Below are 25,657 nucleotides of genomic sequence, written 5' to 3' on the forward strand. Positions count from 1 at the left end.
CTTCCTTCATGTAAAGGAAGCATGTGAAGTGGATCCTCGAATTAAGAAGAATAATGACACTGAGAAGGCACAGGAAGTTAGTTGGTTACATTAAGGAAACACATTGATTATGCAACTGTTTTATTATAGTGCATTCATCGGGACCTGGCAGCGCGAAATATTCTTTTATCTGAGAACAATGTGGTGAAGATTTGCGATTTTGGCCTTGCCCGGGATATTTATAAGAACCCCGATTATGTGAGAAAAGGAGATGTAAGTCAGTCTGATGTTTATTTGACTCGTTTATACCCTATCCTTTTTAAATCACAGACCGAAGCCCTTGCTAAATATTTACACTTTTTCAGCAGTGGTCCCTGAAAACCATTGTGTGCTTTCTGTGAAGACAAGCAGTCTAGATGGGCTGTGTTCCAGAGAGCCCTTGCGTGAGGCTCAGAAAAGCCACTGTCTCCTGATTCTGTTCTTCCCTGGTTCCTGGCTTGGTACTTGTCATTTGGGCAGTGCTGCCTGAGATTGTTAACCTGAGAATTGTTTAGTGGAGCCCTGGTGAAACCAAATCATCACCTCCCTTTGACTCCTGTGGGAGTTCCCTGTACCACTGGAAAGAACAGCCTGGACTCTTTCCCTCAAATAATTGATTCAGCAGGTGTATGTATCTCAGGAAAGGGTGGGGGAGGGTATTAGTATTATCTCACTAGAGAGAAAATTGTTTACCTCCCATGTCTGCCTTCCATGCCTAGCGTCTCCCTGCCGGCTCACACTGGCTTCTCTTCTCTGCTTGTTTTTGGACATGGTGTTTTCATTTTTGTGGGTGACCTCCCATGTCCTCTCTTTTCCGGCCCATACCCTGAGGGCTTAAGCCTCTGTTTGAGCCCTGACCAATACTCTGCAGTAGTGGTTCTCAAACTTTAGTGAGCGTACAGATCACCTGGAGGGTTTATTAAACTACAGGTCGCTGGGCCCCACCCCCAGAGATTTTGATTCAGCAACTGGTGGGTGGGGCCTGGGAATTTGCCTTTCTAGCAAGTTTCTAGGTGCTGCTGACATAGCTGGTCCCAGCACTGTACTATGAGAACTACTGTTCCATAGTCCCTTTTTTTAACAGGAAAAAAAAAAACAACAACAAACTTTCCTCAGGAGCCCTGATTTGTAAAGATGGCATCTACCTATGTCAGTCTGTCCTTTTCTGTCCATCTATGTCTCTCTTTCAGCCTCTCCCTGCCCCTCCCACTCCTATTTTTCTCTTTGTCTCTCCGTTATCCCATACTTCCTGTCAATTCCCGTCCATCTAAAGTGGCAAGGCCTAACTCACTGGGACTCCTGCTATCTAGAAGAAAAGGACATTTTGTCTGCATGCTTGAAAGCCAGCCATTTGGTCTCCTAAATACTGTCTTATCGCTTTCCTTCTTTTCACTGCTTTTGCCCACTCCCCATAATTCAATGACTTTTAAAATCCTGTCTTTTTGTATAAGGATAACTTTCAAAATCCTCCTTCTTAAGAAAAATTCCTGGAAATCATCGATTTTCAGGATGCCTTCTAATTCAGATCACTCTTCCAGGTCCCTGTGGAGTGCAAGCTTTTTTGGGGAGGATTTCTTACAGGGTCATAGAGTTAGGACTTGCTGGACACATATGAGGGGCTTACTAAATATTTATTGCCTTCATAGGAATTGGTATAGCACACAGCTCTCTTTTAGTGTAACACTGCATGCCATGAGAGTTTTCTCCATGTTACAAAACTGTGGCTGCTCTAGGAAATGATTTATGGGCCAAGTGGTATCTAGGAGGTGACCTCATGGACACTTGGGTTGAATGTGCTTTGTTTTCATGTCCTTCTGCTCAAGGCCCCCTTGCCCTTTTCTAGACTCGACTTCCTCTGAAATGGATGGCTCCTGAATCTATCTTTGACAAAATCTACAGCACCAAGAGTGATGTGTGGTCTTATGGAGTTCTGCTATGGGAAATCTTCTCCTTAGGTAAATTTGGGGGAAGGAAGACATCAAATAGCCCAGAACCAAATGTCTGCATCCTCTGCTGAGTGTCCTTTAGATAGATACAACCTTTAAATCAGCACCTAAAAGAATTAAAAATCCTTAAAGAGGCATGGGTCCATGAAGAATCTCAGATGAGAAATAGGGCATGTATGTGTGCCCTGACCTTTACAGTACATTCTTACAGACGGTTTATATGAACATGAACAAGGTCAGACTAGTATAAAATCAGAAGTCAGGCTTATCTTCAGCCAATCTGGCTGCTCCTTTCTCTGTCCTTTGCTCCCTTCATCTAATTCCTCACACACCCCAATTCTTAATGTTCATCCCTCTTCCCTCCCTGCATCAGCCCACCCCCTTGGAATTTCTTAGGAAAGGCCCCAACCAGCACAGCTCAACCAGTGTTAGAAATAGGAAGCCTTTCTGTTGCCTCTGATCTGAGCACAGCTCGTCATGGACACTAGTTTAAGCCAGATGAACAATAGGAACACTGGTTATATTTATTCTGCTTCCAATAACATCCACTGTGGGTGGCTAGAAACCTTGTTCAATGCCCCAAGCACACAGATGTGCACAGAGCCCACATCTGCTTGCAGACGCATATTGATGCTCTGAGGCCTCCCAATTGTGGGGTCTAGCCAAGAGTCTTTTGAACTTTGCCAAAAATTTGACTTTCAGAGCAAATAAAAGTCACCCAGTAACATCCCTGGTTTCCTGTAATGTGTGAAAATCATTCCCCTGCTTTCGATGACAGGCACCTGTTGCTTCCAGTCTTTGAAAGCAGCTTGGCGGCCACAGTGGCCTCACAGTGACACACTGCCAGCACTGCACGCCTCCCAGCTGCTTCCTACCAGCAGTAATCATTAGAAAGTTCAGACAAACAAATACTAAGATAGACTAGGTTTGAGGTCTGGAAAAGAGCAGATTTGGAGACCTTGCTTACCCCTACCCCCCAGCCAAGAATCCTCCTAAAATGAAAGGTTACGTTGATATCCTGGACAGTAAAACTGGCAAAAGGCAAAGTCTAGGCCCCTCTGGCACCCTCTAGTCCACAGACTTCTACCTACGGGCAACCCTACCGACACCATTCAGCCTAGTTCTGGAGCTCAAGGTCCCCCTTTTCCCTCAGGCCCATCATAGCAACTGGTCCTCTGTGCCATGAGAAGTTTGCAAGAAAGTAGTGAATTAAAATCATCCTTGCTGAGATGTGAAGATCCACAAGTAAACTATTCCAAGTCTACCAGCTTTTTAAAAAGAAGTTCATTAACCCAAGGAATGAGTCTCTAAATGACGGGATTTCTTTAGAGTTCCTTGTGGGGAGAGGGAAGTGACTCTTCAGGTGACACTCTTTCTCCTGACCAAACAGACTAGCCCTAGGGATGACCCGTGGGCTCAGCCACCCAGCATCAGGGGACCAAGCATGTGTCACTAGCAAGATTTGCTGAGCTTCTCTGTGGGTTGTGCTGTACAGTGAGATTGATTCCAATCAGTGGAAATTTATTACAAAAATGTCAGTTTAACAGGAGGAAACAAACACTGAATTGCCCCATCATGGTCTGTTGTACCCCGAAGCTATAATGTGCCCTTTGTTTTCTCACGTTGCCTCGTACAGGTGGGTCTCCATACCCAGGAGTACAAATGGATGAGGACTTCTGCAGTCGCCTGAAGGAAGGCATGAGGATGAGGGCTCCCGAATACGCAACTCCTGAAATGTGAGCTCTTGGCTTCCTCCATCCCCATCTGACAGCTCTCTTCCTACCAGGACACCTCAGAAAGGGGATGTTTTGTTGATTTTTGGAATCCCAGTCCTGGAAGATGCAAAGAGTCCTCCTTTTCTTCATGGATGCCCCTGCTTAGCCCCTGTTGGCCCCAGATGTGCTGGGAGTATTTTCCAGAAGTGGGGCACACTGTCCTTGATCCATCCCTAACTATTTCCTCTCTTGACCACTGACCTCAAGGCCTCAATCTGGGAACTGAAGTTAGAAGTTCAGTTTCTAGGTATGAATCCAGGCAAACCTAACAGACTACCCGGGAACTGAATACAAGACCTGGTCGTCACTCATTTGGTGGCAGCCAAATGAGCTAAGCAGCCACAGGGACAGAGGGCTAGAAGCCACTGTTGACTAGTCCTCCATCCACACTAAAGACCAATAAGGGGGTTGGTTTGGAATGCAGGGGGAGAGGTATAGGAGAGGAAAGGGGGAAATTCCTGACTGTAGTCGTTATACTCCACAGAAGGCTACGTGGGCAATGGGCCTTCTTTAGACTCATTTTAGGAATCACCTCGGCAGCTGCCTGGAACTTCTTCTTGAGTTGGCTTCCTGCTGCGTGGTCCTGTGACTCTAGAAAGATGACAGTCTCTGTGTGAAGGCTTTCTCCATTGTACAAATGCTTGCTTGCCTCTCTTGGAGACTCTTTTTTCCTGAGGCTTTCTGGATGTTTTGCACTTGGAGGCCTGAGCAGGAATGTGATGACATTTGCAGTTTTTTTGAGCTGCTGACAAGGATGTAGGCCTCCCCGAGGCGGCACCACCTTTCCTGAACTGGCAGGCGGCCCTCTCCATCCCACTCACACAATGGGGTCCTGTCAGAAGCCCTAGGATGGCCTTTGGGTAGGACTCAGAGGGAACAAAGGAAGTGTGGGCTTGGCCAAAGTGCAAGGTTGCTGTCTCTTTCCTTCATCATCTGGAGACAAGGCTAGGTCAGATCCAGGCCTAGGACGAGGACAAGGACAGGGGACTCAGGTCTGTGAAGGCAGGGCTGGGGAGCAGGCTGAGGGCAGAGTGGGTGAGGGGACCTGTTCTTGTCAGTGTCCTTATCAGCAAAGTGCAGGGAGTTTGAGTCAAGGCCCCTTTCTGAGAGCTGGGGACAGAGCTAGATTAGTCCCCAGGACTGCGTTTGGGCTGGAGAGTGTTGAGGCATTGAGGGGTTTTAATTGCTTGGCCAGAGGGGCAAACACCAGGAGATTGGGTTTAAAATGAGATACTTTGCACTTTACGGTTTTCAAAGTGTTTCCCCCACACAGTCTCATTTGAAGTTCCCGGCAACCTTGAGGAGCAGGCAAGCAGGTATTATTTTCTGAATTTCTGAATTAGTAATAAAACTAAGCCTCTGAGAAGTACAGTGACTTGTCTTCCGTCAGCTAAGTAGCAGTGGAGACAGATTTAGGAGCTGGTCCTTTGTACTCATCACCCTAGATCTCAGGGCTGTTAAATTGAGAATAGACCCCACAATCCGCAGAGTAAGTATCTCTCTAATATACTCACTCATGCTTTGAATTAAATATACTCTTCCACTTTTCGTATAACCTGAAAATCACAAGAGTAAGTTCTCAATTACAGTAATAATTGTAGTTGTTATTAAATAACAGCATTTAGTAATATTTATTAACTGAATAGTTTAGTGCTTATTAAGTGCCAGTTTTAAGCACTTTTAACATGCATTAATTTACCTAGTGCTCATAACAACCCTATAAAGAAGGTACTATTATCATCTCCATTTTACAGATGAGAAAACCAAGGCACAGAACATCGAAGTGACTTGGCACATTCCCAATATGTTAAGCAAACCCAGTCTGAGTCCAGAGTCCACAACACCACCCCACATACCTGCAGCGTATGTTTCCAATTCTTATCCAGATTCTGGTCCAAAATAACTCTAGAGGTACAAAATCATATCACTTTGGACTAAAAACTCTCTTGGGCTTTATCAGACCTTCAAGTCTTTACATAACCTCTCCCAGGGAGCACTTGTACCCCACACAGCCTGTAGAGAAAAGGAGGGTTCCTCGCTTCTGGGGAGGAATTATTTTAGAAATTATGAGACATAAGAAGCACCTTTGTGAAATGTTTGTTCAGAAGGCCAGAATTCAAACCTTCAGCCATTCTCAAGCATCTGAAAGTTGATAGAGTAATTTCCTCCGTGTCTGCCCCAACAGTGGGGAGGCCTGGGTGAGGAGGAAGCACAGCTCTTGGAACTGGGATTCTCTGACCTGAACTGGGCCTCATGTCGGGTGCACTTACGAGGATGGGTGATGCTTAGAAAGGAAGCTCTTCCACGGGCTCTCACCTGCCGCTTGTTTCAGGAAGGGTTGCTGGGTTGGGTGCAACTGGTGTCTCTACTTTATTAAACCTATTTACTTAGTGACATAAAACTGTTCAATGTTGAGTCGTTGGTTCCTCACCCAGAGCCTGTTTAATCAGATGTCTTTCAATAAGGGAATAAGGAATGAATGTTTTGATTTTTTCTTTGCCTTTGGTGTTTGCTGAAGTGAGTTGCATTGAATTTTAGTCAAGAGGAGTGGAAACTAGAAATCAGAAACCAAGAATCAAAAATTAAAAACAGCAAGTAGTTGTAGGTGGTCCCTTTGCTAGTTTCAGCAGAGAGAAATCAGGGTGAGTCCTGCTCACGGTCCCTGCATCTCCCCAACTGTTGCTTGCTCCACAGTGAAATGATGCTGGTTGACACAAGCCTGGGGCCTCTGCTTGACTGAATACTCCCTACCCTCAGGGCTCCTTTAGTTTGCCTGGCTCAAGCCTTTCTTGCGTTGGCTACCTTTTATAGATTATTTATGTATATATTTAATGTTCTTCCAGCACCCTCCGAGAATCTGTTTATTGCTAGAGATAAAGGAGCCGTGGACGCTTGGGCTTGACTGTGGTAAGGGGGAAGCAGTCCATCCTCCACCACAGCCAGTGCACTTTGGGGTGAGAGACCTCAGACTTTTGTCTAGTGACTACTTTGTCTCTGTAGTATACATTTTTCCACCTATCTCAATAAATTAGTAAAATGTGTAAACTTATCTTAAAACGAGACCCAAATCAGATTGTGCAGACTGTCTGTTTTATGCTCACTTCAGGTCTTTGGCCACCAGCAGGCTGGCCCAGGCCGCCTGAATGGAGCGGGTGCCTTGAGTCCTGCTGGTCAGAGACAGTTAGGGACCTGGGGCACTGCAGCCCCTATCCTGTGTCTCCCAGAGAGCGGGGACAACAGCCCAGAGTTAGAGAGTTAGAGTTCCCTTCCTCACTCCCAGGCTCCTCGGTGTCTGTAAATTGAGCCCTAGTGCAGTGGACCTGACATTGGCCCACACAGCACACCCACCAAAGGGCACTCACAGCTCTTAGAATCCCACATCCCCTGCAAGTTAGGTAAAATAGGTACGGTGGATGAAATACAGGGGTGAGAGGGAACCAGAATCATCTTCTCAGAAGAGTCTTGACCCATAGGTTTGGAAAAGGTAGGAGAATTTGTGGTTCAGATATGTGATCTTTATGAGCTCCTGTCCCTTAATCAAAGACTTAGGATATCTACTTGCTGGGTACTTGTCAGAAAGTAGAACTTCAATTCCACTACCCAGCTATTAAGAGAGCTTGCTTTTGAAGATCGCTGCCCATGGAGTGTGTCTGAAGACCCCATGGTGCCACCATTCCCCTGGGTGCCTAGAATTTTTATCCTTGGGTTAGATCAGAACCCTGGGTCACACACACCTGGACCACACTATTTTACCTTTCAGAATTGTTTTTACCGTATGGTATTTTTTTTTTTTTTGCTGTTAAGGCTTTGGCCAACATTGAAAGACCATACACAAGACAGTCCCATAAAGTCACTGTTGCCTGGATGGGGATGATGTTATTGAGAGGTGTCTGGGAGAACTTCCTTTCAGATTTCAGTTCCAGGAATAGCCACACTTCTTCTGAGTAACTGGTTCTTAACTCTTGGCTTATGTGTATCATACACTTGGTTATTCCTTCTTTTCACCAGCTGCCTGGAAGCTTAGAGCATTGCCTCTATCAATACTCAGAATCATGATATAAATTTTGTTTATTAACTTTCACCTCTTTTCTTATCTTTATTTTACCTTCCTCATAATCTTCTCTCTTTTTTTTAACCTTCCTATATTTTTACTGTCTTTGCCACCTCATATACTTTGAAACAAAATAGGGATATACTTAATAGACACTTGGAGCTGTTGGTGCAGCCTGAAAGCGCACATCTGAGAAGTGGCAGAGGCCGGTTGGGCACTGGAGTTTCTCAGGCTTTTCCTAGCAACACCCTAGCAACAAGTAGTGTCTGCAGAATTCATGGAAGGAGCAGTGCTCTCTCTCCCCAGAGGCCAATCTGACTTCCTTCAGCAAATATTTATTGAGTGATTATATGCCAGGCCCTGGGCTAGGTGAGGAACATGGAGATGAGGTCCCTGCCCCCATAGTGCTTACAACCGCATTCGGACCAGTTCCAAATTCGAGCCCATTCAGATTTTGATTCAACTTGATCAACGTCCTCTCTAGCCCAGATGATCTTATGATAGAAGAGATTACTTACGGTAAACATCTCTTGAGGAGAGCAAAGAACCAAAATAGAATAAATCCTTAAGCAGCGTGTGTACAGACCTCTGGCAAGCATTTTGCAGTCAGAAGGGCGGAACAGACCTGCGCTCCCTGCAGACGTGACCAAGAGAGGAGCCCACTACCTTGACATCCAAAATGTCAGAGGAGAAGAATCACAGAGGAACCCTATTGACATTTAAATCCCAGGACAAGATTTGTTTTCTGTAATATTAAGACAAACATTTTCATATCCAGAAGCTCAGCCTGTACTTTTGCCTTGAGTGGTGAAGGCCAGTATGTAATGGCAGCTGTGAAATGCTGAGGGAGAAAAGAATCAGCCACATGCAAGAAACTGGCACACAGCCCAAGGAACTGCTCACACTCTGTGTGGACTTCCACCTTGTGGAAGTGACATGGGTTGTGTGCACAGTGGCTTCTCCGCCAGTCTCCGCTGCCAAGCTCAATAATGGAACTGTGAAGACTTGGAAATACCACGTGCTAATTAAGAAGCCCACGCCAACCTTCATTACAGCCCGAGAATGTAATAAGTACTGTGTTAACTTTTTACCTTTAAGGACGTTGTCCTGCTTTGACAGTGAGTGGGGGAGTACTACACATCATATCTAACTGCAAGTGAATAGTGGTGTTTCCTCTCCAAAAACCTCGGCTCTGTTCACAGAAGAACTCACACTTTCCATTCTGCAGACACCACAGGCACTCCAAAGAACTTGGGTCGTGATGGGCTCCGGAGGGTTGTTTTGTTAGTCTCCCTTGCAGATGGGTTTTCTACTACCAGCAGTACCTGGCCCAGACAGCCTTTTATGTGTTGGTGCTGCATACCCAAATCTAAGAATGAAGGCAAATAGCACATACTATACAAAAAGCATCATCTTTATATGTATGACAACACCCATCACATTGCGGGTAGGTAAGGCAATCCCTGTAATTACTACTGCTCTCCAGCTATTTCTATTGTGCTTTCACCAACAGCTATCAGATCATGTTGGACTGCTGGCACAAAGACCCAAAAGAAAGGCCAAGATTTGCAGAACTTGTGGAAAAACTAGGCGATTTGCTTCAAGCAAATGTACAACAGGTAAAGCTAAATTTATCTAGAATATCAGTAGGCCAAATGCCTTTGAATGTAAGTCAAGGGGGTGTTTTATTTGCCTATTGTTATTTTAATTGTTATTCATAGCTGAGATCAGCAGTGAGAAAAAAATGTGTGTGTGTGTATGTATATGTATGATATGTATGCAGAATTATCTCCCTAAAACACAACCAAGATTGTGGAAATGACATAGTTGAAGCTGACATAATGTTTCACAGAAATTGGTAGAGGTAGAAATTCTGCAATTATAGCTCCATCATTGGTGTTTTAGGATGGTAAAGATTATATCCCACTAAATGCCATACTGACAAGAAATAGTGGGTTTACATACTCAACTCCTGCCTTCTCTGAGGACTTCTTCAAGGAAGATATTTCTGCTCCGAAGTTTAATTCAGCAAGTTCTGATAATGTCAGGTAAGATTTCTTTCTTTCTCCAACTTTATATTATAAAATTTTCAAACATACAAAAAAAAGCCCACCTCTTAAATTCAACCATAGTCAACATTTGGCTGTTTTGTCCGTATACTCTCTATGTGTGTGTGTGTGTATTTTTATTTTTCCCGGACCATTTGAAAGAGAACTTAAGGAATTATTACAGTTTACCCCTAAATACTTTGATATACTTCTTATAGGAAGGACATCCTCCTGTGTAATCACACCAAAATTGTCAACCAAAGAAACTAAGTCCTTATTATTAAATATCCACACTTCCATAATTTTCCCCAGATGTCTTTAATACCATTTTTAAAACAAGCAGGATCCAGGGGCCAGCCCTGTGGCCCAGTGGTTGAGTTCGCACCCTGCGCTTCGGTGGCCAAGGGTTTCACCGGTTCGGATCCTTGTCGCAGACATGGCAGAGCTCGTCAGGCTGAGGAGGCGTCCCACATAGCACAGCTAGAAGGACCCACAACTAGAATACACAACTATGTATTGAGGAGCTTTGGGGAGAAGAAGGAAAAATTTAAAAAACCGAAAAACAAGCAGGATCCAATCAAGCATAGCACGCTGCATTTTCTTTAGTTTCTTTAGTCTATGTTATTCTAGAATAATTCCTCCATCCTTTTTTTTCAATGACATTGACTTTTTTCATGAGATCTTAGATAAAATGAAACAAACTGGATGTTTTTCTTACCTGACAAACTGACATATCTCTCATTACTGCAGAGGAAACTGGAGAAGGGGTTAGGGAAGAAATATCTATTGAGTGTCTCCACTGGGCACTGGGTGGGGGTCAGCACTTTAATATTAATGGTCACACGTGTATCACACATCAGTACTAACGGTTATATGTGTATCACACACATCATTACTCATGGTTACACGTTTCACACACGTTCGGTACTAATGCTTACACAGACATATGCTGTGTGTCTTCTGACACTGTGCTAGGCTCTTTGCACACATCAACCTCTTTAATCAAAACATCCTACGAAGTAAATATTATTCCTGTTATACAAATGGAGACATTAAGCCTCCGTGGAGGATAACTGCCAAAATTGTGTGCCTAGAAAGTGGCAGAATCAATAAGAGTTTCTAAGCCAGGTGTTCTGACACTCCCTCCCTGTTCTCATACAGTCAGGGCTCCGTTTTTTAGGACTTTTAGACTATCCTTCAAGCATCTTCATCTGGAGGAGTCACAACCCTAGGGCTTTGACTTCAGTTTAGCCAAACTTGTCAGATGGCCGGGGGTGGCATGGGGAGGAGCTGCCACAGTCTGCAAAGACTGATAGCGGTCTATGATAGGCCTAGGAGTAGCCCACTGGCCGGCGCAGACCTATGGTAATGGGTTACAGGTCCCTAGCACTGCTCATACGTCACAACCAGCCCAAGAGGCTGAAACGCATGAGTCATCCATTTTTTAAAGATGAGAAAACTGGTTTGGACTAAATAAATTAGCAGGGTCTGATTGGGTCAGAGATGGGGGAGGGAAGTGTCAAAGTTTTTTGAGCCCTTCCAGTGTGTGGCTTAGCCTTAGGCCCAATAGGGAGCTTCCCTAAGAAATTGGGCCTTGCAGATGGTGACAAGTATCAGACTGAGAAAATCAATATGTGAACTTGCCTTATGAGTAACCATATGGTAGATAGCTCTGATGGTCCTTCCTAATTGTCAACGAAAGGTCAGTAGGTAGTTATGGGGAAATCACACAAATACTACCCATTCTTCCAATCTGTAATCACAGAACAGAATATGCAAGACTAGCCCTAGTACTTGACTATGCCATTAAATCAGCTGTGTGACCTTAACAGGTTATTCTACTTGTCTTCTCATATCCTTTTAGAAGTAGGCAGCTATTCATGATAAGGTCATATCGCTTCTCTGGGCATCATTTCTCTCCTTTGTAATGTATGGTGTTTAGACCAGATGATGACTCAGATCTCTTCTAGGCCTGACATTTTCTGATTCCACAAGGGACCAGAGGCCTAACCACTCCTGAGTTTTTCAAGGATCCCTCTGGGGTTTTGCTTAAAACTATGCAATGTGGATTAACCACATGGGAGGAAGTAGCCTCCCTGTCAGGATTCCTGGGAGAGCACAGCAGGAGCATTTCAGCTTCAGAAGGAGGGAGATGATTCCTTCTGATGCTTTCGTTCATCATAGGTGGGATACAGTGCCCATGGTCTCCTGATTAATCAAAGCTGGATGCATTTTCCTGTCTTGATTATTCTTTCTGCCTTGTCATTAGATACGTAAATGCTTTCAATTTCATGAGCTTGGAAAGAATCAAAACCTTTGAAGAACTTTCACCAGATGCCCCTTCCATGCTTGATGTAAGTAATGGAATAAGCCTACTCAGTGCACCCTGGCAGGATTCTTTGCCAGACGCCATTCAAACACAACTCCAGTATTCTGGTGACTCTTGGTCAATGGGGGGCCAGTAATTGGTGGTGACTGAAATGACAGTTTCTGGGGGACTAACCACAAGGCTTAGCTATACAGAGCTAATTTGAAAGTAGATAATTCCATAGTTTGAAGATGGCCCAGAATTCACTCCACAGGTCCACATCTTTGCCTGGTCGTAATTTAGTCTCTTAGGAAATCTCACTGTGTGTTTCTAAGCTTCTTGACTATCAATGATGGAAACTTGCTTTCAGAGTAACAGAGGAACTCAAAGCTGTGTAAGTGGCTTGGCCTTCATGATGTAACAGAGAGCTCTCTCTTAAGAGCAGCCTTAGAAATCCTGGAAGAAGTCTACCTAGGCCTTATGCTCCTTGCCACTAAGGTTCTAGAGGCTGAACAGCCATGTTCCTACCCAGCCACAATGGGAGAAACAATCAAGTACTGCCTGGCAAACAAGAGGCCTCAACCAGCTTGTCTCTTTAAAGATCTGGGGTTGAGAGAATAAAGAGAGGAGGGGAGAGCTGGGCAAGAGTGCATCTCTGGTGTCACAGACCCTCACACTCAAAATGTAATCTCCAGGCAAGCACTGTTGCTGCTAAGTGGGCTAGACGTGCCAAATCTCAGGACCCACCCATGCTCAGTGAGTCAGACTCTTCATTGTCACAAGATCCCCAGGAAATTCATGTGCAATTTAAATTTGAAAAGTGCTGGTGCTGCCCGTGTCTCATAAATGGCCTGGAAAACCAACTGCAGTGTGAAGGTGATGACGGAACAGTGTGGCCTTGAGACATAGCACTTGTTAGTGCCATCGAGTCAACTCCGATTCCTAGTGACCCTGTGGACAGCAGAGCGGAACCCTGCCTGGTCTTTTTGCGCCGTCCGCTCACCTTCTGGCGCTACATCAGACAGTGCTCCGCTGCTACTCACAGGGTTTTCATGGCCAGTTTTTCAGAAGTGGGTGCCAGGTCCTTCTTCCTAGTTTGTCTTTGTCTGGAAGCTCTGCTGAAACCTGTCCCCCATGGGTGACCCAGCTGGTATTTGAAATCCCAGTGGCACAGCTTTCAGCCTCACAGCAACATGCAATATGACAACCGACAGATGGGTGATAAAGAGGAAAAGATGATTTAAACATTTAGAAACATTACAAATAAGCTCGAGAATACAACAGTAAAGTAGCTGAAATTTGGTTTTGCTGCTTAGTTACACTGGTTTCTTAAGTCCAAGAAAATGATACTGGGCAGAACATGGAAGATTTCTCTCAACCTTAACCCTCCCCACCCTAATACAGTGGGGACTGTGACAGCTGCTTTGCTTGCTTGGGCTTGTTTACTGATAATTCAGGGCACGAACACAGCCCAGTGAGAGATCAAAGGGTGGTAGGAACGTAGTGCAGGATCCACTTACTAGAAATGCTGTGTTAACAGGGTAACGAGGAGTCTGCATAAAACTCAAAACTAAAGATGAATCAGTGACGAAATAGAATTGCTGGAAACCATGACCAAAGAGGGCCTGAAAATTCCATAGAACCTTCAAGAAAAAAATTAAACCATGTGTTTATAATTTCTCAGAATTTTTGCATATCGTGGCCACCAAATAACAGCATACATAGCCAGTCGTCCCCTGCTAAAATTAGTTTTAATATATTTATGAAATAATTTGCATAAAAGTTTACTATGAAAAATGTTCACCTGTTACCTGCAGTTTTCCCTTTTGCTTAAATTTATTTTATTCACCTTCAGGAAGAAGGGCCTCAAAGTCACTGGAAAAAGGCATTTCTTACAACTGACAAAGTTTAGACTTGCCAATATGGAGAAAATGCTTTGTCTTAAAAGGTGGGGATTGTGGAAAGTGAGGACAGAGCCCAGCGTGACTTCAGATGTGCGTCCCGTTAGCATCCCCCAGACTTGGTGTGAACCCCTCCGGGTCAAGAAGGGTAACCTTTTTCCTTCTTCCCCGCCAGGATTACCAGGTGGACAGTAGCACTCTGCTGGCCTCCCCGCTGCTGAAGCGCTTCACCTGGACCGAGAGCAAACCCAAGGCCTCACTAAAGATTGAGTAAGGAAGCTGGGTCTCTTCCTTGATCAGTCGGTAGAGCTGGGTGAAGGAAGATGCTGGCGAAGACGGTTAATGAGGATATTGGAGGGCTACTTGCCCTCCTCAATTATAATGTTCAGGCATTGCAGAAAAGCACTTTTTTCCCCAGAAGGGCAAGAAAGAGGGCATAAAATTAGATACATGAGCATCAAGCTCTGGGACTGAAGACTAGGGTTTAAGATGAGAAACCAGGCAGAAAATTCCAGCAAAGACAGGCTGTCGAAACACATGAAGCTGCAGATGAAAAGAGCCTGATATGCGCCTCTGTGAACAGTGTGGAGACGTGCTTATGGGGTGGGCAGAGAATGCTCACCCATTATTATGCCCCGGGCTGGCAGCGTTTGTACATGAAGGGCGACAGTGCTATTTTCCAGTCCTCAGACATGCCATCCTGAGAACCCTGCCCTTCCAAATGAAGGCTTCCTGTTTGATCCTGGCACTCCTCCCTCCAAAGTGGTCTAAACAACTGCTGTCAGAATTACTTAGGCTCTTGCCTTATACCCCGCTGGCCCTGCGCCTCACTTCAGCTTCTCTATACCGGTCTCTACCTAGGAATAGGGCTGGACAGGGAAAGGCTGGGCCTGTCAGGCATTGCTTCTTTTCCTGGTTCAAATCTCTGCCCCTGTCTCACCCAAAGGCAGAAGCTGCTCCTCTTTCATCTAAACCAGGGGTCAGCAGACTTTTTCTTAAAGGGCCAGGTAGTAAACAACTACTCAACTCTGCCATCGTGGTATGAAAGCAGCCATCAACAATATATAAGCAAGGAGATGCAGCTGTGTTCCAATAAACTCTATTTACAAAAACAGGTGGCTGCGGCCAATGAGCACATGAAAAGATGCTTAACGTCATTAGTCATCAGGGAAATGCAAATCAAAACCACAATGAGCTACCACTTCATACCCACTAGGATGGCTAGAATCAAAAAGTCAGTGTACTGCTGGTGGGAATGTAAAATGGTGCAGCCACTTTGAAAAACAGTTCTTCAAAGGGTTAAACAGAGCTACTCTGTATTCCACTCCTTAGGTATATTCCCAACAGAAACGAAAACTTATGTCACTAAAATGTGTTCACAGATGTTGATAGCAGCATTATTTATAACAACCAAAAGTAGAAACAACTCAGATGTCCATCAATTGATAGTGTATGATTCCATTTAGATGAAATGCCCAGAACAGGCAAATCCACAGAGACAGTAGAGGAGTGGTCAGCTAGGGCTGGGGGTGGGAGGTGCAGGGGAGAGGAGTGACTGGGTATACTAATGGGTGTGGGTTTGAGGGGGATGATGAAAATGTTCTAAAATTGACTGTGGTAATGGTTGCACCATCTGTGAATATACTAAAAACCACTGACCCGTACACTTTAAATAGGTGAATTGTATAGTATGTAAATTATGCCTCAATAAAACTGTCATTTAAAAAAAAACCAAAGAGGTGGCCAGCCCATGGCTATAGTTTGCTGAGCCTGATCTAAATCAAAGGATGGCAACAAATGCCTCTAAGTGATATGGTCAGCACAAGTTATCAACCACGAGTAAACTCAAAGGGTAGGAGCATTTCCAGGCAAACATCTGCATATTTATTTCCTTTTAACATTGAGTCGAGTCCCCTCGGAGTGTAGCAGCCTAGAGGACCCTGACGAGGAATGAGTAGATAAGGGGAAAAAGCAGAATACCATGCTCTTTTGTTTCCTAGTTTGGAGCGCTTCAGAAAATGGGTGGCTACTTTTACCTAGATCTTTGTGGAAGAAAGGAAAACTTTAAATTGTGTCCTGTACTCTGAGACTGAAAATATACAACATGGAGCAAATGCTTGCTGTGCTAGTCCAGAAGCAATCTAAGTAATGTGGTGCACAAGGTTTTCTCATTTTCGTCCCCGCTGTTAAAGAAACATATCAAACAAATGTGAAGGGACAAGAGCAGCTTTTTTTCTTCCTCCTGTATCTGTCTTAGGCTGGATGTAACACAGAACCCAGAAGCAAGTTCTTCACCTTCAAGCCAGCCTGCCAGAGATATACAGGCCCACAACTTGATAGACAACTGTGCTAACCTTTTTGTATCAAGCTCTATTAGTTTCTTGACCCTGGTGGCTTAAAGCAAGCAGAATTTATGCTCTTGCAGTTCCAGAGGCCAGCAGTCCAAAATTAAGGTGTAGGCCGGGCTGCGCATCCTCTGGAGACTCGGGGGAGAATCTGCTCCCTGCGTCTTTCAGCTTCTGGTGTCTCTAGGCACTCCTTGGCTCGTGGCCACATTTCTCCACTCCACCTTCACATCACCTCCTCTTGTATCCAGTTGTGAATCACCCTCTGCCTCTCTTATATCTGTGATTGGATTTAGGGCCCACCTCGATAATTCAGGCTAAGCTCCTCCTCTGAACATCCTTAGCTTAATCAAATCTCTTGCCACGTAAGGTAATATTCAATCTTTTGCCATGTAAGGTGCTATTCACAGGTCCCAGGGATTTGACATGAATATGTTTTGGGAGTGGAGCATTTTTCAGCCTCCCACAGTAGCTAACTGGTCCAAGAGTAGGGGAGGGCCGTACCCAAGTCTTGGAGTTATTTGCCACCTGGAATTATGGATTTGCATGATCTAATCACACAGTCCACCCTCAGCCAGTGGAATGCCTCTTTCTTCCCAGTGACACCCAGCTGGTAGGAGAGAGGCAGTGTGCATCCAGAACAAAGAGGATCTGACCTGAGATTGAGATGGCACTCAATAACCATTAACCCTACGACACTTAGGAATAGAAGACCCACTAAGAGAGGGGACTCTAGTGTTTGTTCTCAAGAAACCAATTTCGTACTTTTGATTTTTTGTTTTTTTCTTCCGTTAGCCTGAGAGTAACCAGTAAAAGCAAGGAGTCGGGGCTTTCTGACCTCGCCAGGCCTACCTTCTGCCATTCCAGCTGTGGGCACCTCAACAGCAAGCGCAGATTCACCTACGACAACTCGGAGCTGGAGAAGATCTCGTGCTGCTCTCCTCCCCCAGACTACAACTCGGTGGTCTTGTATTCCACTCCACCTGTCTAAAGCTTGACATACTGCCATGTTTCTAGAACCACATGTATTTATACCCCCAGAAAACTAGCTTTTGCCAGTATTATGCATATATAAATCTACACCCTTACCTTTCCACAGGAGCCAGCTGCTTTTTTGATTTTTAATAGTGCTGTTTTTTTCTTTTGACTAACAAGAATGTAACCCCAGATAAGCATAGCAATAGAGACAAGTGAAGAACACCACCGCTTAACCCTCACGATGCTCAGTGTGCTAGAAACCCTTTCCAAGCCCGCTGACTGACCGCCTCCACCCCCGAGGCCTCAGGGCAGCGGGACTGGATGATTCAGGAGATACACTGACCATGCCATGCAGCCTGCACTCCACTGGGCCGGGAGGCAGCAAGCCCTCTGCTGACCTAAGCAATGTCTCCCGGGTCCTCTAGCAGACATGACATGTAAGGAGGAGAAGGAAAGAAGGGAGGAAGGAAGAGAAGAGAGAACAAACAGGACAAGGCATGAGAAGGAAGAATTTGAGCTGTTCCATCCGGGAAGGGCATAGGAGAGGACTCCCACCACTGCCGCTTCAGGGGCTCCTGAAACCCGGACCTAACTGCTTCCGCGTTGGAGAACCCAGCCACAGAGCAGACAGGACAGGGGGATGAGGGGACATTTTCTGGATTCTGGCAGGCAAGAAAAGGACATATTTTTTAGAACTACAAAGCAAATTTTAAAACTTTAGCTATGGGACTGGTTCTATGTGCGTTCCCATACATGACTCATTTTTTATTTCTAGCACTGAGAGTGGTGCTCAGGTCTAAGCCCACACTGCTGGCCCCTCCAGCAAGATGCACTGAAAACCCACCCTGAGCGCAGCTGGCTCCAGGGCTTGATGGCCTTACACGTAGCATACCGCCCATAGTAAGCTAACTGGAATGAGTGTGGCCTGTTAGGGTTATCTGCTGGGCTTTAAGCCACATTCTCAAAAATAATGTCAGATTCTATTTTGAGTATTCATGTATAGTCAAGACACTTTAACTCATTTTTTTGTATTAACCTGTTTTGTGCAGTTAGTTATAAAAGGAAGCTGAGGAGAATGAAAATGCTGTCTTGTGGAGGGTTTTCTCTATAACAGAACTAGGATAGATGGAATTAAAAAAAGATATGGCAGGGTGAAAACCCCATCTCTATACCAACCAGCCAACTCACTGACATAGTTGGGCCCTGAAGGATAGGAAGTCAATCATGTTTCCTTTTTATTTAATGGGGATTCCGCTATCTCATGATGGTCTCCTGGAAAGATGTGGAAGAGCATTAACCAATGTCTATTAAGCACTTTATGCTCCTTGAGAAAAAAAGTGATATGTAACTTATGCAAGATATTTCTAGAATTGGGACTCAGGATATTAGTTAATGAGCCATCAATAGGAGAAAAGCCTCTTTTCATCTGCTCTGGACCTTGCCTTGGGTCGGAGGATGATGAAATAGGGAGACAGGGTACAAAAGGGTGCCTACTCTTCAGGGTCTAAAGACCCTCTATCTCTCAACTGGCTCTGTTTGATTTAGGATGTATGCACCTTCTGAAGCCAGTCAAAGCTGGACAGGCAACAGTGAATTGCTGCTTCTGGTAGAGAAGAGTGTGCTTCCCTTTATGCAAGTAACTTAACTCTAGAACCTGAAATGTAACGGAGGGATCTTTGCTTCCTTCCCTGTGTCACATTCTTGTTTCAAGATTCTTTGTATGAAGAGATGGGAGAGTCGGCACATCCCAAGTGACAGTTGGTGCTCCAGTGGTGGCTCTGCTCAAGGAGCCTTGGGCCAGCAGAGGAGTGAGACAGGCCTCTCACCACGAGCCAGGTCCCAAACAAAACCAGGCCAGGGCCCAAAGAGTGGACAAGCTTTGTTCTTCTTCTTTAAAAGCACCTGTGACAACTGGCAATAATAAAAATCAAGTAACCAAAAGGAGCTTAAACATAGGGAAAGTGCGAGAAGACCTCAATAAATTCTCTCATGTTTTCAAATCAGATAAGGACCCAGTGATTAGTGGAAACAAAAACCTTAGCTATACGTATCATGTCTTGAATTCAATAATCTAACTCTTAATCATTAAGAGACCTTAGCAATACCATCTTTCCAAAAGAAATCTATTAGAACTATGTTAATTCAGCTTCTTCAGACTCAGGTTTGTAGTCTACATGAGCCCATCAGTCAAAAAATGGTTCCATCTGGAGTCTTAACATGAAAAGAAAAATGGAAGCTTGCAGTAATAAGTGTATTTAGTTGAAAAGTCCTTGCCACAGACTTGTTCATTAAAACAGTACTGAAAATTAAAACACTAACTGATGGTATTATTAGAACCATTTGTCATTTGTGACAAAAATGGTTGGCACCAACAGTTGAAGAACCAAGCACTTCCTTTTGGGATGTGTGAGATGACAGCAGGGGTAGGATGGGACTGAAACTATATGCAAGTCTCTAGTTAGTCTAAGAAATGATCTTCATACCTTAGTTTTAGCCCATGGAACAAATTTCTCTAAATCCTGAAAAACGTTCCTTAGGTCTTCCAGCTACGCCTTGTTTCCCAGCTCATAAGACTGTCAAACGTGAAACAGATACTTGCCAGCCCCTTTTAATTGATTAAAGGAGGAGCGCACCTTTGACTGACAGTGGTAGTCACTATATGTATATATATGTGTGTGTGTGTGTGTGTTGTGCATAACTATTTAAGGAAACTGGAATTTTAAGTTACTTTTATACAAACCAAGAATATATGCTGCAGATATAAGTAAGATATAATTTGGTCCTACATCTCTAGTCACTATGAATGTATTTTGTATGCTATCTTCATATAATAAAATTAACTTCCAAAAACATCTATATATTTTCTCCCTGACTTGCTTTTATAAATGAAAAAAGGGGTCATAGGTTTCCCTGGGTCCCTGGGGGTGGGGGCCTGGTGTTTTGGGAGATCTCATTAAATACCTACCACTGAACACAGCTCAAGAAAAATAAAGCCAGCCCTGCTGAAGCGAGGGCAGAGTGCTTCCTATCAATACTACAAACGGCTGATCTAAACAATCGAGACACTGCCAGTGGCAAACGAAAACAAAACCAAACTACGCAGATGGCCCAGAAAACTAAACACTAACATGAATAATATCACAAGTAAAACGTGCAGACCGAGTGTGCGAGCTGACTGCAGATGAAAGCGCCTTCAACTAAAAAAGAGGCAGGCTTTCCCAAACACTCATTTTCAGCTAATAAACAATTACCATAATTACAGGGTGTGTGTGTGTGTGTGTGTGTGTGTGTGTGTGTGTGTGTGTGTGTGTGTGTGTGTGTGTGTGTGTGTTAGAGGTTGTGTGCAGGAAACCATACAAAATAATTAGGCAAAAGCCTAAGACACAAGAGCTTCCCTAAGAAAAGTTCACTTGGCTAAAATACCCTTCAATTTTGTTTTGTGCAGTACATCCTAGGAAGAGAAACAGTTCAGATAATCAGTAATTGACACACAATAAGTGACCCAGATTGTCTTAGGAAGTGGTCATACCATCACCTTCCTTCTAACATCATGAGAAAACTAGACTGCAGAGACAATGAAAGGGAAAATAGGCCTACTTTTTTTGGGACAAAGGCCAGAAAAAAGGGCAAATGATGAGTCTCAGTAAATCTGTGGTTAACTGAAGAGGGCAAGAGGCATTTTATCTTCAAGAATCTGAAACCCTTTAAAAATATTACTGGTTTTCATAACATAAAAGTCACTCATGTAGACGAATGATTTGAAGAATGCTCAAAGAACTGGGGTCACATCATAGTTTAGAAATTTTCTCATGACTCTGGAAACTTAACAGGACATTTGGGAATTGATTTTTTTCTCTCCTCCAGCAGAAGGATGGCCCAGTAAGGTTTACTGGACTCCTTGTTGTTAAACATATTACCAGACTTTTGGATTTCACAGGCCAGGAAATTTTCCAAAAATATCCTGGGTCCCAACACAGGATGACTAGCCTTCTATCTTTTAAACTAAGGACATTTAAGGGAGAAAACAAAACAAACCAAAAAAACCAACTAGATGCCACTAATGTTCTATTTCTTGATCCTGGTGTGGTACATAGGTGTGTACACTTTGTGATAATTCATTGAGCCATATACACTTACTTGCAACCTTGTGTGTGTATGTGTGTGCTATTCTTCAATAAAAGATTATTAAAAGGAAAAAACCCTATGATTTACTACCACAACTTTTCATAGAAGAAAAACCCATCTTAAAAAAAGTAAAGGGTTAATCTCAGTCTAAAATATATTAAGTCAACTTTATGTACCAGCAACTATTCTAAGAGTTTTGGAGGAATAAACTCATTTAGTTTTCAAAGCAATCCAGTGTGATAGGTACTGTCAGCATACCCTTCACATCAATGGGAAAACAGAATCAAGAGAACCTCAAAATCTCATCATCCCATCCACCCATTCACCAGCATCTGGACCCAAATACACTGCCTTTCCTGCTAGGTGGCCACCTCAGAACACTGGTGCACTTGATCCATTCCCCTCACCTACTCAAGGACGCCGCTACAGCACTTCACCTCACCCCCATCCATTTCTCCCCTTCCTACTGGATCATTAAAACATGCTATTATCTCTCCCATCTTACAAAAAAAACCTTTCATCCCTATTTTCCCCTCCAGCTACCCCCCCACTTCTCCATTCATCTTTACAGCAAAATCCCTTGAAAGAGCTGGTTATCTTCCTTGTTTCCAATTCTCTCCTCCCAGGCACTCTTAAACCCACTCCAGCCTCGCTTTCCTCTCACACTCACTAAACTGCTCTTGATAAGGTTATCAGTGACCTACCTCCACATTGCTAAATCCAGTGGCCAATTTTCAGTCTCAGTCTTTCTTGACTCATCTACAACTTGACCCTTATTCCCGAAAACACATTCTTTACTTTGATTCCATCACACATTTTTCTTCCTATGTCACTGGTCATTTCTGTCTCTCTTACTAGTGTTCTCTTTTCTCTGACCTTTGTTTTAGTTACCCCAGGGCTCTGCCCTTGGACCTTTTCCTAGTCTATACTAACCCTCTTCATGATCTCAACCAAACTCAGGGCTGTAAGTGACATCTATATGATAATTACTTGCAAATTACATACACAGACCAGAGCTCTCCCCTAAACTCCAAACTCATATGATGCAAGTGCTAAATCGACATCTCCTCTTGATGCTGTGGCAGATTGTATTTTCCAAAAATAGCTGCCACAGTATCTCCCATTCCACATGACCTTGCCACTTCCCCATCAAATTCCTTTCTCCTAGAATCAGAGCTGACTTTGTGACTCACTTGTAATAAACAGAATGTGGCAGAAGTGACACTGCTTGACTCCACAGCCAGGTCAGAAAAGACCATGCACTTTCCACCTGAGTCTCTTGGTACACTCATTCTCCAAAAGCTCCCAGCAAAGACCCAGTCACCATGCTTGGAGAAGCCTATGCCACGTGGAGAGCCCATGTGTAGGTGCTTCCATTGACTGTGCCCGGCCTTCAAGTCATTCAGTTTAGGTGCGAGATCAGATGATTTCAGCCCCCAGCCACTGGAATTTTCTCAGCTGAGGCCCCAAACATAATGGAATAGAGATAAGCCATCCAGGATGTGCCCTGTCCAAATTCCTGGTCCATAGCATCCCCGAGGATAACAAACTGGTGGTTGTTTTATGCCAATAAGTTTGGAGCTGCTTGTTACAAAACAATAAAGAATAACCAGAACAAATGTGCACTAAACATCTCAAACTTAACAGGCCCCAGACAAAATTCCCAATTGTCTTTTTACATTTCCCTGTCCTGCTCACCCTTTCACGCCCTCAAAAAGCCTTTGTGCCTGCTACAGTATTTTTCAATTCAGTAGAATCCTCCGTCCTGTTAGCAGCGGGCCAAAATCTTAACATTCATTTTGACTTCCCTCTGCCTTTCTTACTCCACAGCCTCTAAGTCAGGACATCCTCTGGCTCTACCTACAATATATTCAGAATCCAATCACTTCACACCACCTCTACTGCTATCACCCCAGTCCAAATCCTCATCATCCTTCACTTGAAACACTGCAGGAGCTTCCTAACTAGTAGCCAAAGCGACCCTCTTTAAACTTAGGATCATGTTATTCTTCTGCTCAGAATCCTCCTGCAGCTTCCCCCTTTGAATGGGACTCAAAGCCAACATGATCTTAAAATGGTCTACAAGATGCTGCCCCTACCCCATTACCTTTCTGCTTTCACTTCCTACTCACTCTACTCTAGCCACAAGGCCTCCTTGCCATTCCTCAAACGCGCCTGGCACATTCCTTGACCTGGAATTCTTTTCCCTCAGATATCTGCATGGCAGGCTCTTTCACTTCAAGTCGTTGCTCAAATATCACCTTCTCAGTGAGACCTACTACCCAGATCATCCCATTGGAAATTCTATCACCACCACATACTCCCCACATCTAGAGTTGCAAGAGGAAACACACGATGGCCAATTACATTTTAATTTCAGATAAACAATTTTTTAACATAAATATGTCCCATGCAATACTTGCAACATACTTATGCTAAAAAAGTTATACATTGTTTATCTGAAATTCAGATTCAACTTTGGGTTCTATACTTTTATTTGCTAAATCTGGCAGCCCTACCCACATCCTTTACTCCATTTTCTTTCCATAACCATTATTATGTCTTAACGTACTAGACACGTTGTCTTCTTTCTGCCAGAACGGGAGCTCTGTAAGGACCAAAATCTTTGTTTGTTGTGGTCAGAGTTGTTCTACTGGTTCCTAGAATAATGCCTGAAATATAACAGGCATTCAATAAATATTTAATGAATAAGTAAATCCCAATTCATTCCACTGTGGCACTGAGTGGGTAAGCGGTTTACCCAAGATCAAACAGCTCTAAGTGGTAGACCCAGGTAGTCTTGTTCTGGTGAGCTGGTTTCTTAACCACTGTGCATACTGTTTTTAATAAATTTTAAGGATGTGTTTTAAAATTCTCTTTCCTCATTGCCCCTCCACCATGTATATAGAAGGATATTTTACAGATGTGTCCCCAACTGTGCACTTGCTAAAAGTGGAGGGAAAAAACCACTGTTTTTGACCAGTCAGAGCAAAGGAGATGAAAACAACAAAGCCATTGTATCTCCATTTGCCAGAGTCTATCAGATGTAACATTGGCCTCGCTGTAACAGTATTTTTAATATTTTCTCCTAAGAAATTTAAACCTAAAAGATCCCCAAATACATCCTCCATTCTAGACAGACTAATTTCCCTTCTTCCCCATGAACTGACAATGGTCATTTTGATTGGCATATGAATCCATGTATTTTTAAGATTCTTCTAAACAAAAGATCTTCTACGCTTATTCTCTCCTTTCTCTGAATTTCTAAAAGCAACTCAGCAGTTCCTTCAGCTGAAAATAGTCCCTCTTTCCTCCAGTTTCCCTTCACCTATGCCTCAAGTCCTTTATTACCTTCTATTCTGTACGGTAGTTTTTTCAACTTTTCATTTCAAATGTACATTAAAAAAATCATAATAAACAGTACCCATATTCAACAAATGTTAACATTTTGCCATATTTTCTTTATCTATCCTGATGTTCTTTTTTTTTTATTATTTAAAGATTGGCACCTGAGCTAACAACTGTTGCTAATCTGTTTTTTTTTTTTTTCTGCTTTTTCTCCCCCAATCCCCATGGTACATAGTTGTACATCTTAGTTGCAGGTCCTTCTAGTTGTGGCATGTGGGATGCAGCCTCAACGTGGCCTGATGAGTGGTGCCATGTCCGTGCCCAGGATCCGAACCGGCAAAACCCTGGGCCGCCCAAGCAGAGCGCATGAACTCAACCACTTGGCCACGAGGTCGGCCCCGTGATGTTCTGAATAATGTTTCTGGAGAATCTGGGAGGAGGGGCACCTTTCACCTATCTAGTACATTAACTAAGTACTAAATCGAAGACTAGCTAGCTTTCCATTAGTCCCTATCCACTCACATAAGTACGTCTTCTTTCCTCATCTACACTGTAAGCCATGTATTCTACAGAAATGTTTGAGAATAACTACACATTTTGTAAATAACAAGCACTCATATCTGCACTTTAGTGCTTAGAACAGATTCAAGCAGGCATTTAACAGCTATTTGGTAAATTAATGAATAAATCTGCCACAATTTCATCCCAAGACCAAACATTCTTCCAAAACATGTAGGACACAGTCAGTCTTTTAAAGCCCGATCATAAGAAAACATTATCTTGTTAAATGAACTGGTAACAAAAAAAGACAAAC

At 43.7% G+C, this 25,657-nt stretch overlaps 1 protein-coding gene across 2 annotated transcripts in view; it reads left to right on the plus strand.

The window, feature by feature from the left end:
* FLT1 (fms related receptor tyrosine kinase 1) overlaps positions 1-20,222 on the plus strand; it is a 171,755-nt gene extending 151,533 nt beyond the window's left edge. For both annotated transcript variants that reach the window (XM_046665096.1, XM_046665098.1), the window contains exons 23-30: positions 130-252; positions 1,862-1,973; positions 3,601-3,700; positions 9,304-9,409; positions 9,696-9,838; positions 12,108-12,192; positions 14,223-14,317; positions 17,188-20,222. In XM_046665096.1, the coding sequence (XP_046521052.1) occupies positions 130-252; positions 1,862-1,973; positions 3,601-3,700; positions 9,304-9,409; positions 9,696-9,838; positions 12,108-12,192; positions 14,223-14,317; positions 17,188-17,383 (960 nt within the window). In that variant the 3' untranslated portion in view covers positions 17,384-20,222. The remainder of the gene's footprint in view (positions 1-129; positions 253-1,861; positions 1,974-3,600; positions 3,701-9,303; positions 9,410-9,695; positions 9,839-12,107; positions 12,193-14,222; positions 14,318-17,187) is intronic.
* The last annotated feature ends 5,435 nt before the right edge of the window (positions 20,223-25,657 follow it).

Source organism: Equus quagga, chromosome 6 (genome assembly GCF_021613505.1).
Source record: "Equus quagga isolate Etosha38 chromosome 6, UCLA_HA_Equagga_1.0, whole genome shotgun sequence".
NCBI classification, from domain to species: domain Eukaryota; kingdom Metazoa; phylum Chordata; class Mammalia; order Perissodactyla; family Equidae; genus Equus; species Equus quagga.